The sequence below is a fragment of the Arachis hypogaea genome, chromosome 2 (genome assembly GCF_003086295.3).
Source record: "Arachis hypogaea cultivar Tifrunner chromosome 2, arahy.Tifrunner.gnm2.J5K5, whole genome shotgun sequence".
Taxonomy (NCBI): Eukaryota; Viridiplantae; Streptophyta; class Magnoliopsida; order Fabales; family Fabaceae; genus Arachis; species Arachis hypogaea.
In genome coordinates, this window is record NC_092037.1 from 86,396,750 (window position 1) to 86,414,957 (window position 18,208).

At 33.3% G+C, this 18,208-nt stretch overlaps 2 protein-coding genes across 4 annotated transcripts; both read right to left on the reverse strand.

Annotated features, from left to right (window-relative positions):
• Positions 1 to 855: 855 nt before the first annotated feature.
• Positions 856 to 6,535, reverse strand: LOC112748959 (vacuolar protein-sorting-associated protein 11 homolog). Of its 3 annotated transcripts, none has more exons than XM_025797225.3 (6): positions 6,187 to 6,535; positions 5,611 to 5,946; positions 4,816 to 4,989; positions 4,381 to 4,704; positions 2,523 to 4,283; positions 856 to 1,645 (listed from the first exon to the last, which is right to left on the reverse strand). In XM_025797225.3, the coding sequence occupies exons 2-6, from the start codon at positions 5,848 to 5,850 to the stop codon at positions 1,256 to 1,258; spliced, it is 2,889 nt and encodes a 962-aa protein (XP_025653010.1). In that variant the 5' UTR covers positions 5,851 to 5,946; positions 6,187 to 6,535; the 3' UTR covers positions 856 to 1,255. The 3 variants fall into 3 exon arrangements, with proteins under 3 accessions (XP_025653010.1, XP_025653018.1, XP_072075289.1); XM_025797233.3 differs by having other exon boundaries at positions 5,611 to 5,951; XM_072219188.1 differs by having other exon boundaries at positions 5,611 to 5,976; positions 6,101 to 6,485.
• Positions 6,536 to 12,400: 5,865 nt separating this feature from the next.
• Positions 12,401 to 13,434, reverse strand: LOC112748981 (18.1 kDa class I heat shock protein). Its single transcript, XM_025797246.3, has one exon. The coding sequence runs from the start codon at positions 13,073 to 13,075 to the stop codon at positions 12,632 to 12,634; it is 444 nt and encodes a 147-aa protein (XP_025653031.1). The 5' UTR covers positions 13,076 to 13,434; the 3' UTR covers positions 12,401 to 12,631.
• Positions 13,435 to 18,208: the final 4,774 nt, after the last annotated feature.

The window sequence follows — 18,208 nt, forward strand, 5'->3', positions numbered from 1 at the left end:
TAGAAACATCATTTTCATTCATTTTATTTCTATCAATTTTTGAAATATTATCGAGTGTGATGTTTTTTTTTTCTACCAACAAAAATGTTATTTACACGTCAAAATCAGCTATTATATATGTGTATAAATATATATAGCTTAATTTATTTTTAATATATATTTTATATTTTACACTTAATATGGTTGTTCTATCAAATATACATATACTCCATAATTTGTTTTAATATTCTCTTAAATCTTTTAACTTTTCTGCTCAATATAGTTTTAAACAATATCATAATACATCATAACTCAAGTGTATTGTAATTGGATGATATAGTTTGTCGCCTTTTGTATGCCATCCTCTCAATAAAAATATTAATGACGTGAACTGAATATCAAAGAACTCATCCCAAAAGGTTAGTTTATTGGTGAAAACCCCTTAAATTGCACTTGAACTAAAATCAACAATAATCTTCGTCGATAAATAACAAACAACTAACCGATAAAAACACCATATTTCTTTTTGTTCAGAAGTGGTAAAACCCACTAAAATGAATCTGTAAGGTGTATTACATGGATATGGATCATACCTTTTTATAGATTGCAAAAAATAACTTTATTTGACATTAGAGACATTCGCAGAGTACGAAAAGCAACCCATTAGGCCATTACACATATCATCTACCTTAGATTTTGTAGGTTGCCAAAAACAATTTATTTTAGCTTTTTGGCAAATTCTGGAAGCACTAGGTGTTTTCTTTTGAAACATGTAACAAACCAGTTCATATACCAATATATCACCCTAGTCGCCCGTTTAGTGAACTACACCAGCTAAAATATCATTTAAAAATTAAATTCTGGCAAAATTGAACAGACAGCAAATACAAATTTATCTTGTACATAGAAACTAAATCATGGTACATTTATTCAAAGCAAGAAAATAAAAATTGTGAATCAAACCCACACTAAAACCGATCAGAATTCAACGTGCCACTATTTCTCATGGGATTTAATATTTGCATGTATTGGATAAATCTCATCTTCGTTATTATAAATCCCTCGTATTTTTACACACAAAAAAGGAAAATAAATACTTGAATGCACACCTAGGAAACCTCAGATTGCCCTAATTATTTCTCTTAAATTTCCACCAAGGAGAGGCTGTCAAGTACCCAAACAAGCAGCTTCAAATTTTCTCACAAAAGGGAAATCAAATCTTAACAGCCAGCAAAATAGAGAAATGATGAAGTTGAGAAGGCAAAAATTGTCAACTTCAGAAGCCACTATTGGATGAAGAAGCTGCAGCTCTGAGATCAGAAGTGGATCCATTACTTGTTTTGCTGATGATCCCTTTCCCGAAATATTCGGCAATGACAGAAAACCCATCTTTGGAGTTCTTGATTTGATGGAAAAACCTATCCTGGTCCTTAGAATTTTGCTCCAGATTTCTTTTCATTTCTAAGACAGATCTGTATTCAGGAGCGCACTCAGGGCATTCTTTTTCGTTGTCACCGAGGCAGCGCAGATGAAATGAGTGCATGCACATGAAGTGCACAGCAGGGAGATCAAGGGTAAAAGTGCATGCAGTGCACTTGCTAAGCTGGAAAATTCGAGCATTTGTCCGAAGATCCTGAATCTCTTTTCTCATTGCCAGTGTATCTTCCTGTAGAGAAATAATTTATTAATCTTCGCCAAACAGAGAAGGAATGGAATATCCATTAACTAACACTACCACCACTGATTAGCATCAGGTGGAATTTTCATGTGCGAAACTCAACTGAAAATTTTCTCATATTATCTCTCCTTATCCAAAATAATATTTGTATGCCTACCAAAATTAGCATTACAGTGCACAAGTCTGCCAATGCAGCAAGAACTAGGGATTTCTAATTAATGAAAATTCAATTCATAATACCAAGAGACATGCAGCATGCACTACAACTTGGAGATGTTTACTTCAAATAAATAATTACACGGTAAAGCACTAGTCTTACAACAGAGAACAGATTCTTCGCATTATATAATCAAGATCACCCAGCTGCAATTCCACATATATATATATATATATATATATATATATATATATATATATTTTTCACAGATGTTCACAGATAAGAGAGAACCAATTCAAATATCTCCATTTTCTGTTCAATCATCTAAATTACTGCTTCTTTTATGCAGTCAGTATTCATAATTTAAAGAATGAGTAGGGAATGGTTCAGGAGTTATTGATACTAAAGGGAACAGAGGGAAGTGCGGGCAGAGTTTTAAAACCATACACTGATAAATGTTTGAAGGTAATAGGCTAATAGCCATAAAATTTTACATAACTAGTATCAGTCAAATCAATTTCCTATTCATAATTCTTCAGAGTCATAACTTTCTCTCAATAGAAAAATTTATTCTGGAGTTTGGACACCATCAGAGTAATGAGGAAATACAGAAAGCATATTATGTTTCACTAATTATTCATGTCATTAGGAAATTAAACATATACCAGTTATAAGGATATAAACTACCAGATAAAATTAGGACCCAACCTGATATTTCTCAATAGCTTGTCGATCCTCCTCAATCATCTTTGATTCCTGCTCAAGCTTTCGAGCAATGTAGTCTTTGATTACAGAAAGTGTGAGGCATGGATTTCTTGAAAGAGTTTGAAGGACAATTATGGGGGGCAAAATATCATCCCTCTCAATATAGGTCAAAACTTCTTTTACTTCTTTGGAGCAATCTTCTCCGAGCTCACCAAAATATTTAAGTAAATCTGCCCAAAGAGTTGGATCCCCTCCTTTAACTGAATCCCCCAGCTTTTTGCAGCATGCAATTAACCCCTCATGATCATGCGCCTGCATATAGCAAGCAATCACTTCTTTATAAAGTTTCATCTTTTCATACAAATATAGAAGTCCGTCTTTGAATGCATTCATTTCACATAATATAATTGCTAAATCAACATCATAAAGTGGATGTTCTGCTTCTGCAGGCCATGCACTCTTAAGTAAGCGTAGACCCTTCTCACGCCTTACAAGACGGTCCTTCTCCTCCTTTGAACCTTTTTTACCAGCAGTGGTTCCATTGGATTCGGCATTTAAAGTCACAGCTTTTGCCGATGCTCCATTAAGGTAATCTCCTCCCCCATTAACTTGTGACATTGAAGGAAAGTTCAACTCATTGGCTATATACAATTCTAAGAGGGTATTGTGAATCTCCACTTGAGCAGGTGAATCCTTGATCTTATTGGTATATTTCTCGAGAAATTCCATAAGGGACTGAGGATGATGAATGAAGATGCTGAGAAAATCAACCGGAGATGGCAACATAGATACATAGAGACCATTCGAGTCTCCTCTTTTGTCTCCATCCTCTGTACAGAGCCTTATGAGAATCTCTATTGTCTCCACTGGTTTGTGCTCTATTAGAATTTTACCATACTCCTTTATTGTCATCCCTGCTTGACTTGCTTCAAGACTTGAAATATATTCCAAAGCCTCTTCATATCTATCAAGATCTTCAAGCAAAATTTTCAAGTACCACTCATGTCTCCCCGCTTTCTTTGCAACATACATTGCATGCTCATGATAATTGGCAGCACGACAAACCCTGATTGCTGTCTCCACATCAAACTTAAGTTCCCCAACACTGTCATCACTTTTAATAAACAGATTTAGCTTTTCAACATCCTTAAGTTTGGTGTAACAGTTCAATAGAAGTGTGGTGTGATCTTTAGAAGCAAGACCCTTCTCATGTAGTTTTTCCAAATAATTTGTCAGGTTGTAGATTCTTTGAGCATCCAAAAACTTCTGTATGACATAAGAAGGTTCAAGGTGACCAATAGTATGAATGTATTGAGCCATTGCCTCATCATAGTCTTGCTTGCTATACAGATGATCTCCATATTTTCTTAGCACCTCAGCTGTGGCAGCAGCATCAGCTTGCTGAGTTTGAACAAGATTAATTGCTACGGTATATAGGTTCTTCTTAAATAACATGTCTAACTTGCTTTCCATGTCTTTTTCCCCTATACATAAAGCTGACTTGTCACTCATTATAAGTATTATGTTACCCCATTCATACAGCATGTGAGAAACCTCTTTAACCGACGCACTATGGGCTATTAAACGATTCTTCAGGTCATAAATGTTGAAAGTGTGCTTTCGTGTTCTTTGATCAGCAATGACACACAAAAGGTACCCTCGAAACCATCCTAGCAATTTCTTCTCTCCCTCAAAGGCCCAACACGGACCACGCCCATCAACTTCATAAAAGTATACTGCCTCAGGTCGCCCAATCATCAGCTCCTGCCAATATTACAAACATGAAAATATTTAAAATTCAGAGATAATATAAACGTGAGAATATGCTAAAACTTATTATGAAGGAACAAAGACTGCATACAGAGCGGTCACTCATTGCAACACTATGTCCATCACATCCAATCTGATCAAGGGTTTGCCTTCTTGGTGGTTGATCATGCAATGAGAACAAGCTCACTGAACTTGGAGTTACAGCAAACAGTTGTAGAGATCGACCATCTACCCTAAATCCAAGACCATTTATGGAGGACAGGGTTTTGTCTGAATGGCTTTCCACCTGAAGCTTGAATCGGCTGATACGTTCCCTTGCAATATCTCCTTTGATGCAGTAAATAGAACCATTGTCTAAGCCAATAGCTATGAGTAGTATAGGAGGCACTTCTTCTAAGACTAAAAAAGAAGTAATCTGCAGTGCAACAAATTTCCCGCATTGTAAGAAACTAAGAACAAGCAATTGAAATGGTCAATATACATTATTTTCAGCTTCTATATTCAGTATGCATAAAAGTCTCATTACCTGTGCCTCAGGAAACTGATTGGTGAATATACGCAATATCCCAACACAATCAGGACTCGTCATGCTTGAACTCTCTGGTTGCATCTTATCAAGGTCAAAAACCTTCAGGCACAAAGGTGATTGCTGGGGAGAAAGTTGTTCATCTTCCCCAATAGTTACTAAGAAGTTGCGTTGCTGGTTAATCAACATACAAAAGAAAACTCCGTTGTTAAATTCAATTCAGAACCCCAGCAATATTCGTCAACTACCCATAAAAACATTTAATCACAGAAGTCTTTCACCAATCTTGAGAGGGGGGGAGGAGGAATATTTCCAACCCTTTAAGTCGTTCATCAATTCGAAATTAAAACAGTATACACTAGATAGTACAAAATGTTCAGAAATCCCAACAATGAAGCAAATCAAAATCTGCACACTTAGCAGCAACGAGCAAATAACTGAGAAAAAAGGAACTCTTGCTATAGGGTTATATACCTATTTAATCCAAAACAACAATTCCAACATTGAAGCACCTAAGTTTTATTATCTCCCTTATTTTTCCCAGTTTATATACTCCCTCATCTCTTTCAAACCCAACTATTTATCATCAAAAGTTGCTCAATGGTACCATCAACCAGCAATCAAACACAAAATAAACAAAATCTTCATGCAAATAAGTGAATAATTCACATAAATGCAAGGTGAATTGCATACATATGTTACAGATTAATAATCTCCACACCCAAACAACTATCTCCAATCCAAATAACATTTCTATTTCACGGAGGCATCTACAGAGTGAAATCAATCGATTACCTTGAGCTGTTGAAGAAAGAGGACACTGGAAGCGTGAGGCTTGAAGGCGTAATTGAACTTGAGACCTCGATCAAACAAGCAAACGTTACCATCATCAAAACCAGTCACCACCTTTCCCCTGCCACTGGAACAGCAAGTAATCTTCTTCGTGGCGAGATCATCGTCTTCCTCGCCATCCGGAACCACGCATTTCGCCGCATACTTCTCCTCGAAGAACTCAAACTTCCTCCATTGATACATCGATCCGGCTTCACCAAAATGCTCCCTTCTTCTTTGAATCACTTCCCTTCTTTAGAGAAGGGTACCATCACCATGATTTTATCTACTCTCAGATACCTAGGCTTAGAGGTATAGAATACACGGAATCTCAATTTTTTTTTTACAAAAAAGAATAATAATAAAAATCAGAACATATTCAAGATGTAGAACAAATATCTGAATGAAAAAATTTTGAAATATTAAAAACTTTTTATAAGGTAAAGTTGCAAACTGTAATTGGGGATCTAGTGACGTGGAAGGAGAGAAGCGAAGGAAAATTGAATCAAATTTAGAGAAGATGGAGAAGGAAAGGGGCACCAGTGTCTTTCTCGGTCCGTGAAGGAGAGTGATCAATTGCGAACAGCGACGGTAGTTGTGAGACTCTCTCTGGCGGCGGCAGCGACGGTGTTGGTGGAATAAGAAGGGCAGTAGAGCGGCACGACGTGATGAGCTGGTAAAGAGATGAGCGGCGGTGGTATGGTGATCCTAGACTTATTTTGTTTCAACTTTCAGCGTATGCAACGGACTGACGGAGTAAACAAATTTGCTAAATTAAGTCACCAAAAACAAAAAAGTCACCAAAAAAATTTGCTAAATTAATTTAGTTTTAGTCACCAATGTTATGTATCAACAAAAAATATATAATGTGATTTATCCAGCTAACTTCAACCAAGTCATTTAAATACACGCACCTTTTATAATAGAGGATTTTTCTCGACGTTTCTAAGTGGATTTCATTTTTTTTTTCTTTGATTTTTTTGCATTCTCTACAAATTTTTCCTCTCTTTCTATATAGATTTTTGCTTTTACTATGAATGCTATATGATTTGTTTTTTATCAAAGAGTGAAATCAACTAGTGACATTAAATTCGTATAGGTTTTTTGTGTTAAAAAAAATGGAGGATGCAAGTTCAGATCAGTTAAATTCGGACGAATTGGATTATTGTTCTGAATCGAATCAAATGGATGAGGTTTGCTTTGTTTCTAGTTAATGTGCTCGTTAGTAGTTGATGTTCGTGTAATTGATTTGTCTACAAGTTGAATAATTTCGTTAGCAAAAATTGTGTCCAAAACATCCAATTCCATGACTCATTTTCTCACGAAGGTTCTCTTAGAAGAATATAGATATTGGTTGTTAGTAACCATCTCAATCAAATCTAGAGCCTCCTCAGGAGTCTTTTTCATGTGAAGAGATCCGCCTATAGAATTATCCAAAGACATTTTGGTAGTCTCAGTAATTCCATCATAAAAAATTTGTAACTAGATCCAGTCTGAAAACATGTCAAGAGGACATTTTCTAAATATCAGCTTATACCTCTCCCAAGTTTCATAGAGAGATTCACCTTTTCTCTGCTTGAAAGTCTAAACATCTATCCTCATCTTACTCAGTTTCTGATGTGGAAAGAATTTAATCAAAAATCTATTGACCAACTTGTCCCATGTATCCAAGTTCTCTTTGGATTGTGTGTCAAGCCACTGTTTGGCTCCATCTCGTACAACAAACAAAAAAAGCAACAACCTATAAATATCAGGATGAAAGTCAAGAAAAGATTCATTGTCTATGTTCTTACTCATAAACAAACAAAAAACAAGAAAAAGTAAAAATCTCTACATCAGAGTGAACAAAATTTTCCGTGAGGTAACATGAGTAAAAGAAATAAAACTAAATAAATGGAGCTAAAAATTTTGAAAAGATATAAGAAAAAGGGAACAAGAAATTTCGAAAATAATAAAGAAAAGAAATAAGAAAATAAAATAAATAAACTAAGGAAACACCAAACTTAATTTCGAAATTAAGGAGAAAAATTGCAAACAAATTAAAGCAAAAAAGTCTAATCTAAGCAATCAAATAACGGGTAGTTGTCAATCACAGTCAATCCCCAGCAAATGCGCCAAAACTTTGGTGCGGATTTTATAAATCATAAACTAACTGGCAAGTACATCGGGTCGTACCAAGTAATACCTCAGGTGAGTGAGGGTCAATCCCACGAGGATTAATGGATCAAGCAACAATAATTGAGTGATCAACTTAGTCAAACAAACAAAAAGGAGTGTTTTGAGTTCAAATTGCATCAAACGGTAAATCAGAAGAGTAAAGTAAGCAAACAATAAATTGGTTGTGAGAAATAATGTGAGAAAATAGTTAAGATTTTGGAGAGATTCAGATTTTCGAATTAACAATTCTTATTAGCTATCTTGATTATGCAGAGATTCAATTCACAGTAAACTTTAAGTGATTAGACTCCAATTTTTTGGTAATTTAATCATTCTCTAACTCAATTAACTGCCAATTTATTGGTCACTTAATCTAATTAGAGGGTTTACGTTCAAATCCTAGTTTATAAGCCACACAAAACCCTAAGAATCTAAAGATGATATGATTATATGTTACGTATCACATTAAATCCAGATAATTAGAGAGTCATGAGAATTCAGTTTTCAGCTATTATTCAGGCGAGATAACTTTTCCAAGATTCAATAAGAATTCAATTTAGAAAAGAGTTATTTTTTAATATACTCTAATTCGTAGGATGAAGAACGAAACAGATTTTTGAATGTAAATCAGTGCATAAATCAGAAGTAGAAAACAATAGTTATTAATTCATCCAAATAAACAGAGCTCCTAACCTTAACAATGGATGTTTAGTTGCTCATGGTGCAAAAAAAACCCTAAAAATTATAAAATTGAAAAGTACGGCCAAAGAGAAGCGAGCCTGCAGTGCTGAGATATCTTCTCTTTTATATCTAACCTAATTGATTTAAAAATTAAATTCCAAAACCTAACTAATATCTTTTTCTAATTAAAAATAAATTAAAATATAAATCAAATACACGGAATTGCGTTGCAGGCTTTGTTTGGGTGTGTGGTTTGGCGCCATACTTGGAAGGAGTGGTGCCTGACTTGAAGAGTAGGTGTGGTGCCATACTTGGTAATCCAGGCACCATACTTGAGAGGCTTGGGATGCACATGGCACCATACTTGGTAATCCAGGCGTTTGGCTTGAGGGCTTGTGATGTATGGCGTTCAACATGGCACCAAACGCCGTAATGTGGTGTTTGGCACCACCTTCTGCTCCAAATCTAGCGAGTAACAATAGAATATTATATATCGTTAAAAATCTTTGGAAATTGGCTTTCTAATGCCACTAGAAACGCATCAATTGGACCTCTGTAGTTCAAGTTATGCTCGTTGGAGTGTGAGAAGGTCAGGGTTGACAACATTTACGAATTTTCTTTGCACTTTTGCCAAACGCGTCCAAATGCCACCTGTAATAAATCAAATTGCAAAACAACTCAAAGTAGCATTCATGGTGGCTTAAAACACCTGAATCTCAGAATAATATAGCAAACCCACATGCAAATTACTAAGAAAAGATAAGAACGATGCTCACACATCAGCGGCCCATTGTACTTTCGGACTTCCTACTAGCCTTTCCTCTGCCGCATAGTCACACATATCAGCCAATTATACCTATTCCCAAACTGCACACACTTTTTATGATGCTTCAACTGATTGGACTTAAACACCTTGTACTCTACACCTCAATGAATATTATAACTCTTCACTGTCAACACAGCTTCCTCCTTACTTTGGAACCGTTGCCCAATTTAAAACTCCTCTATGTCAAGCATACCATGCCCGTCTCCGTGAATAGCAGACAGCTGTTGACCTGAAAATGTTGGTTGATTCATCACCTCAAGAACCAAAGTAGAGAAGTGTGGAGGGTACTATTGTGTCTGAGAGCTTGATTTCCCTTGTGATCTCCCAACTCATGTTGTGTCTTCCTCATTGTCAGTATCATCACCAATAATGGGTGGTTCCGAATCTGACTCATCATCATCCATGACCTCAGCAAGTAAATCTCTATCTCTAACCTCTATGAATGCTGGTGTACCATCCAATACCGGTGCTGCTCTGATTGTAGCTGCAAGCTCCCCAAAGGTACGCACATCACCCAAGTTGTCTTCATTATCTGCCTGAACGGGCAGATCTGCTGCAAATGATAGAGATGAAATATCGACGGTGACATCGTGACCGGTTGGAATGGCACTAGAACCACCTTCTAGCCCGACGGTTGGCGGATTCGGAGCAGATCCACCTGAACTATCCTCCACATCAACCATTCTCCCAAACAACTCCATAGCCCCCAAATCTGGAAATCTAAATTGACTGTAAAATATAACACGAATGTCGTCATCGCCTAACATCTCATACTTTCCAAACTTAATATAACCTTGCCTGAGTGAGATAGGAATCCGAAAAAATAATTGCTTCACGCGTTTTTTACCGCACTGTCATAACTTCTGTAATATACTATTTCGTAAATTCTCTAAACTCATTGAAGGATTTACGAACACTCTGGTATGCTTTTTACTAGTGAACGTTACACCCTCACTTGTGTTTTCATCAATTTTTTTTCGGTGATGAACTAACAAAAACACACTCTTAGCCATCTTCCAAAACCCTCAATTCAACTATGGTTCAATATACATCATGTTCGTTTATTTATAGCCTCTTTAAGCGCATAAATCATTCCACGGTTAAGAACTTTATGTTTTTCAACGTAAATCATCACAATCTAATGTGCCTTAGGGTATTTGCATAGGAGGTTGAGTAGTTGCACGTAAATCGTACTAGGGTTGTGAGCTTTATGTTAAAAAGCGTTATACATGTCAAGATGGGACGATTTATATACATCATGTGAAGCACAATAGTCTGGGACGATTTATGTGTATTTGTCCAATACATTTAAGTACAAATCGTACAAATCGTCTTAGGATAGCATGTTTCATGTATTATATAACACATATCACCCTAAGATGATTTATATATTATATAGTTTAGGGAATCCATGTTTACAAATTCCATTTAAAAGATTTAGGTCATTTCGATTTCTTATTATCTTATTTAAATAAAAAATTTAAAAAATTAGTAATTTTTAAATTTTTTATTTATAAAAATTAAACAAAGTATATATTTTTTAATTTTTATTATTGTTGTTTTAAAAAATGGTTAAAATACTATATTATTAAAATTGTTAAATTTTAGATATATTCAATTTAAATTAATTATTATAATTCACAAAAGCTTATTAGTATTATTAGAAGAAATATATATTTTATTTTATAATAGATAACAAAAATATAATACAGTATTTTATTTAAAATAGATGCAACAAATAAAAATGTTTGTGTCAATTAATTATGTAAATATAATATAATATTAAAAATTTAAATTATAATATTTTAGAATAAATAATAACAAATAAATAAGACTGATAACAACAATTAACAATATTTTTTTATTAATATGTATATTTTTTATTCAATTTTTATAAGAAAAAAAATTAAATCACTAATATTTCTTAATTCTTACACAATAAATTTAGCTAATGTCTATAAATAAAAGTACCGAAAAATAAAAAAAATCTTAAAAGATTCACGTAATTATTTCAAAAGACAAAAAATACTTAATAAAAAAAATTCAATTCTAATTAGTACTTAACTAAGTGTTGCATAAACACATAGTTGTCAGAATTGAACCGGTGATCGAACCGGTCAAACTACTAGTTTATTGACTCAACCGATAAATTACTGATTATACCGATAAAATCGGTCTCACGTAAATATAAAATATAAAATAGTTAAAAACTTAAAATTAAAATTTTAAATACATATCTTTACTAACATTTTATAAAGAATCAAATTTCAACTTCTAAAAATAACTAATATAAAAAAATTATAAAATTTATCAGTAATACTACAATAGTATCTTAATTTGACACAATAAAAAAATAATTAATTCACAAAATCTATCATCTAACTATAATATCAGTAAATTTTAACAATAATATCAAAACAAATAACCTTAATCACAATACTAACATTGAAATAGATCAAGTAAATTAATAAATTTTTAGTGAAATTTATAGTTATATTAATAATAGTATATAATTAAAATATAATTAATTTAAAAAATAGAAAAAACAAAAATTAAATTAAATTAGATATTTATGTATACTATATAATTAATATTTATCACATATAATAATAAGAAGTGCAATGATTAGGTGGCAAGTGAAGATTATTTTTGCTCAAAGGTTCGATTTTGATCTGATTCATATCGTTTTTTTTTTTCTTTAAACGGTCTAAAGAGTAAACCAAACTAAATTAAAATCCACTTTATCAATCTTTTAGTTGAACCAGCTAATCCGGTTCGACTTTTACAACTATACATAAATACGTTCTGTTAACTCAAAAAGAATTTATTAATAAAGAAAATAACCTATCTTATAGAATTAAAAAATCAAAAGTAAAATTTTTTTTTTTTTGCTAAAATCTTGTGACAAAAAAATTATTCGAAGTCGAAATTAGATATTCACTCTTAAAAAAATTATAGTGATTTTAAGTTGATTTTAATATATTTAAATATTGATAAATTTTAAAATAATTTAAAATAAAAAAGTTAAAATTGCATTTAAATTAAATTTAATTTGATAATACTTTTTTTTTAAAAATGAAAGAAAATAGATTACTCTTAAAAAATATATTACTTATATATTAGATGTCCTTGAATGCTTGAATAGCATTTTCCTACATCGACATGGTGATTTACTTAACCAAACACAATTTCACACTTACACACATCTCAATTATTGAACTTTCCCAAACATAACGAACATAAAATCAAAGAAACCAACTGAAAATCCAAAAACACAATCATGCATCATTATCATCATCCAAATCAAAACATCATTACAACTCAGCCAGAGATCTCAATGGCTTTGACCTCAGGCTTCTTCTCCGGCAACTTAGGAATCGTAACAGTGAGCACACCATTCTCCATTGAAGCCTTAACCTCATCAACCTTTGCATTCTCCGGGAGCCAGAACTTCCTCAAGAACTTCCCACGTCCCCTCTCCACTCTATGCCATTTCTCATCCTCCTTCTTCTCCTCCTTCTCCACGCGCCTCTCCCCGCTTATCTGCAGCACGCGCCCTTCTTCCACTTCTACTTTCACTTCTTCTTTCTTCAGCCCCGGCAAGTCCGCTTTGAACACGTGCGCTTCCGGCGTCTCCTTCCAATCCACACGTGCGTTTGTGAAGCTCGAAACCTCGTTGTTGGAGCCGAATGGTGCCCATATGTCTGAGGAGAATGGGTCCAGCAAGGTGCTTCTGTTGCTTAGCAATGAAGGAATCAGAGACATGTTTCTTGATGAGCTTTGTCTTGTGTATAAGAAAGAGAAGAGAATTGAGCTTTGAAGGAATTAAATCTCCGATGATTATTCTAGTGATTATGAGATTGAAGGAAGATGAGTGGCTTATTTATAATAATAATTTAAGTGCCGATGATGGGTTATCGTGAAGTTTCGGGCATGTTCGATGGTTGTGATGATTGAGTTATCGATGTGTGTCCACAATGTTCTACTAGTTTCTTTTACTATTTGTCAATGGCTTTTCTGATAGGTTTAATTTCCTTTATCATGATTTGATTTGGATATGAAGCAGAAGAGAAGAGAAGGGAAGAGAACCTTCTTCTCATTTCCTCAGCTTTAAGTATTTTCCTTACTTCTTTAGGGGAAAAAAAAGTATTTAAAACTTTTTTTTTTCAAGCTTAAATAAGGCCACCATTGGTATAAAGACCACGAAAACAACTTTTTCTAAGATTGTTTATTTACTTTAAAATTTTAATTTTACAATAAATTTTAGGTTTAATTATTTTCTGTTAGTCTTTATAATTTTACTAAATTTTTAATTAGATTTTTATATTTTTTTTCTTTTTATTGAATTTCTACACTACTTTAATTTTATAATTAAGTCATTTCTAGTATAAAAAGAATAAAATTAATTGAATATTTTTTTGTAAATTAAAAATATTTATAATTAAAAACTTAATTAAATTTTTTATCATATTTATTTTAGTAAAAATATTGTGTTAATTTTAATATTTTTAACATGAAAAGGGCATAATTACAAAACTAAAAGCAGTATAGAGATCAATTGAAAGGAAAAAAAATATAAGAACCTAATTAAAAATTTGGTAAAACTATAAAGACCAACAGACTAATAAAACCTAAATTTTATTCAAAAAATTTAAAAATGAATAAGAATGATTAGATTAAAAATAGAATAATTAGCAATAAAAATTAGACAATTTAATAAATTAAAATATAGATCTTTAAAAAGTGAAAAATTATTAAAAGAATTATAAATAAAAATTTAATTCAAAAGAATTATTAAATTCACAAAAAATAAAAATATATTAAAATGATAATAAAATGAAAGTAAAAAATAACATTATAAAATTTACAAGAAATAATTGAAAGATAAAATAATCTTTTATTAATTTTTTGTTAAAAATTTAAATTTTTAACAAATTCAAGAATATAACAATCTAGTGAATAGACAAAATCAAACGTTCTTATTTAAAAACATTTTTCCTTAGTCTTCATCTAAAATAAAGCTCTACAATAATTTCAAATAACATCAAATTAAAAGAGTATATATGTGTGTGTTATGGAATCGGCCCACTTGCAGCATATGACCCATCTTGAATCTAAAATATTCTTTTATGGAAAAATTTTACTAATGGTCATTAGTCAAGAAATTAAAATTTAGGGGGTGTTTAGTTTTTTATTTTTTATTTTTTTTTTACAAAAAATAGAAAGCAACATTAGAAGCTCGGTTGGTGGGTGAATTTCATATTCAATTTTGTATCGAAGTGTTACCTGAGTTGTTTAAAGGAGTTTGAATTTTAGGTGAAAATAATTTAAAACTCTCAAAATATTCTTGAGATGATAATTGAAGTATTTATAAAAAAATTTAATGCCAAAGCTAACAGATATTTTATTAGAGCGTAATTAATTTGAGACAAAAATTACCTGATATAAATATAAATGAGTTATTGTAAATAATGGTTCCAAAGTAAAAAGTTTTATGTTGGGTCATATGTTATTTATTTTTCTTGGTGTTAGAATTATTAGCATAGTAGGAGGTTAGATCTTACTAAACTCACGAGATCATTTTACGAATATAAAGCTTTCAGTGTGCTTCCTGAGTTAAGACCTAATCAAGTTGATGTAATCCAACCTAATTCTTAAGTCAGAGTAGATTTATACAATCATATAGCTTTGGCCTATCTTTAGGTTTTTTTTCAGTTTTGATTCCTTTAAAGTGTAGGGTTTAGGGTTTTTTTGGTAGAAGAAAGAGGTTTAAGACCCAATGTAAATAACAAAACAGAACTAAACATCAAGTACAATGTATAAGAGTGAATTCTCAAAATTTTTCTCACGATAGAGAGAATCCTCTCTCACTAGGAGAGTATCTCAAAACTTTTAGTTCTGTACATAAAAAGTATGTAATCTTTACCTTAAAACTCCTTTTAGTATATACTCATCTCATAACTTTAATCCATTCTAATAATCTTTTTCACCACAACAGCAACTGTGAATTCTACGCATAAACCGTAATACATTATACTCAAAAACGGTATCTCTCACCCCATATTAGTTTAATCCATCAGTTACTATCTGCCTTTACAATCTAACTTCATACATTCTTGTCTCAACCGCAAGCATAAATATCCACTCCTTTCACTTTATCTTATCAGTTCACATGTCAATTAGACATGACAAAATTTAATAGCATTGGATATATCATCTTTTTCTTACATTACATCTCTCACACCATCATACCCTTTATCTACTAACTATTACATAGCCTAGCTATAACATGGTCAGACCAAATATGAGAACCGACCCCATTGAACGTGTCACCATCACTCTTAACCCACAACCTAGCCCAGGTTTTAAAACAGATAGCTTCAGTTTGGTTGAAAAAGTTATCACAGATAAAGAGCTGAAATTCAAAACTATTAAGAACTCCATTCTCAGCATGTGGGGAAGCCCCAAAGAGGTCTCAATTTTGGAAGTGGAGAGAAACAAAATTCTTATAAGTTTCAAGGATAGTCGAGTGGAAAATAGGTTTCTCAACAATGGTCCTTGAAATGTTAGAGAAAATCTGCTAAACCTTCAAAGATTGCTACAGGGAGAGGGGATATTAGATGTTAGCCACGACTATATGGAGTTTTGGATTTAAGTACATGGACTTCCGATCGAACACCTAAATGTTGAAATAGCAAAAATCATTGGGAATCTCATCGGAATACTGGGAGAGGTAGAAAATCCAATAAAGGGCGGAATACTAGAAAGAAATTTTCTGTGTTTTTAGGCTGCCATTAACATAACACAACCTCTTCAGACAGGTTTTTGCCTTAACTAAAATAATAAAGCAAGAACTTGGATTAGTTTCAAATACGAAAGGCTTCAGGATTGCTTCTGCTTTAAATGCGGTGTCATTGGACACGAGAAAAAAAATTTACAACAAGCCAGTAGCCATGGCATGCTGGAATCCAACAAAACCAAGGTTCACCAAAAGATCTAACAACAGAGAGGGTTAGACCTTTGAATGCAGAAAAGGAGAAAGAGAAATGGGAACAACAGTTCATGAAACATGAAGAAGCACGTGAACATCACGCGAGGGAGGATGAAGGTAGTTAAAGCTCAAAAAACAAAACTAAGGACCAGCAGATACTAGAGGTTTTGGAGATAGAGATGTCATCGAAAAAAGCAAGAGGTTAAGATGTGATAGAGAGTGGCGGTGAAAAGAAAGAAGAAGGTAGAGAAGTTAAACCACTGCCACAAGAAAAACAACTGGATGATCGAGAAGAGCTTCTTTTCAATCTCCTAGAAATAGCATTGAAAACCCTGAGGGTAGCAAAAGAAAATGGCGTGAAAAATACAAAAGAAAGCAAGCAAAAGGAGAAAATGGTACAAGGTGAAGAAAAAAAGATGTAGAGGACAAAAGATATAATTGGGACAATCCTAAAGGCTCACACACAAATGAAGCTATGAAGATAATGGAGCAAGCCCAACAAGAAATAAACAGTTTTCATGATTTTAATCATTTAGACCTACTTAATTACCAACCAAGTGGACTTCAAGCCTCTTCAATAAACCACAAAGAATGCTACTATCAACAAAAGGATCCTCAAGGCCATTTACCTCAGGCTCTAGACCTCAAGCAACATCAACCAGGCTTGTGGAAGCAACAGTCAGATAATGAAGAATAGGATAAAGAGCAAAAGTAAAGTGGACTACAAGAGAGAAAGTAGAAAAGTGGATGAATATCAGCAGGCACAAGGAGAGACAGCCTTTCAAAAATGAAAAAGGAGAAATCTATTACTATGTGAAAATGATATCAGATGTGGAGGATGAGGAATCAAAGGCAAGTAACCCATTTAACAGCAACATGAAAATTTGGGAAGAGGTCCTAAGCATAGGAATGCAACACAATCTAAAAATCAAAAGAAAAAGAGAAGGGACAAAAGCTATGAGATTGACTGACTCCAACTGGGAGGAGGATCAAGAATCAAGCAACAGCAAAAGGAGAAAGAATGAAAATCAACAGCAAGGACGCAGCACAACCAAGGTTGAGGAGGTGGGCCTAGCCATGCCCCTCCCTAGCCATGATCGTCCCAAGCTAGAACTGTCGCGGAGTGGCGGCGGTCGCAATAGCTTTCGAGTTAAAAAATCTGTGCTTGAAGCACAAACCGACCATAGTATATCTAATGGAAACTAGGGCTAAGAAGGATAAAATTAGAAAAAATTCTAGAAAGCTCCAATTTAAAAACTTCGGGGTCTGTCCGATGGTCTATGTCTTTTATGGAATGAAAAAGTTAATATTTCAGTTTTTTTCATGGTGTCAAAATTTTATCATTGCTGATATTAAGAGTAACAATAATTCAGATTAAAAATGATGCTTTACCTACGAAAACTCCATATTCAAGCAAAAAAGAAGAACATGGCAAGCGTTATCCGAGTCAAAGGACCTGGTAGATGAGTCAAGTTATTTCATTGGGGACTTCAACGACATTCTCAACCAAGATGAAAAGATTAGCAAACAACTAAAACTACCTATCCAAATAGAAGTGTTCAAAGAATAAGTGAACAAAAAGAATCTCATGGACATGAAGCTTAAAGGAAGTAAATTCACACGGTTCAGCAACCCAAGAGATCGCTTTGTGACCAGAGAAAAAATTGATAGAGCCATGATCAATTGAAAATGGAGGCAAATTTTTAGTCATGCCACGCTCATTGCATTACTAGCTATTTCATCAAACCACTGCCCCATTTTCTTTAATCTTAAACCAAGTCAGAAAGTCCCAAGGTTATTCAAATATGAAGCCTATTAGAATGACATCAAGGAAGGATAGTCCGAGAAAGATAGCAATGGAGGCAACTGGAATAGATTGATAAACAAAACAAAAAATTGCATCAAGA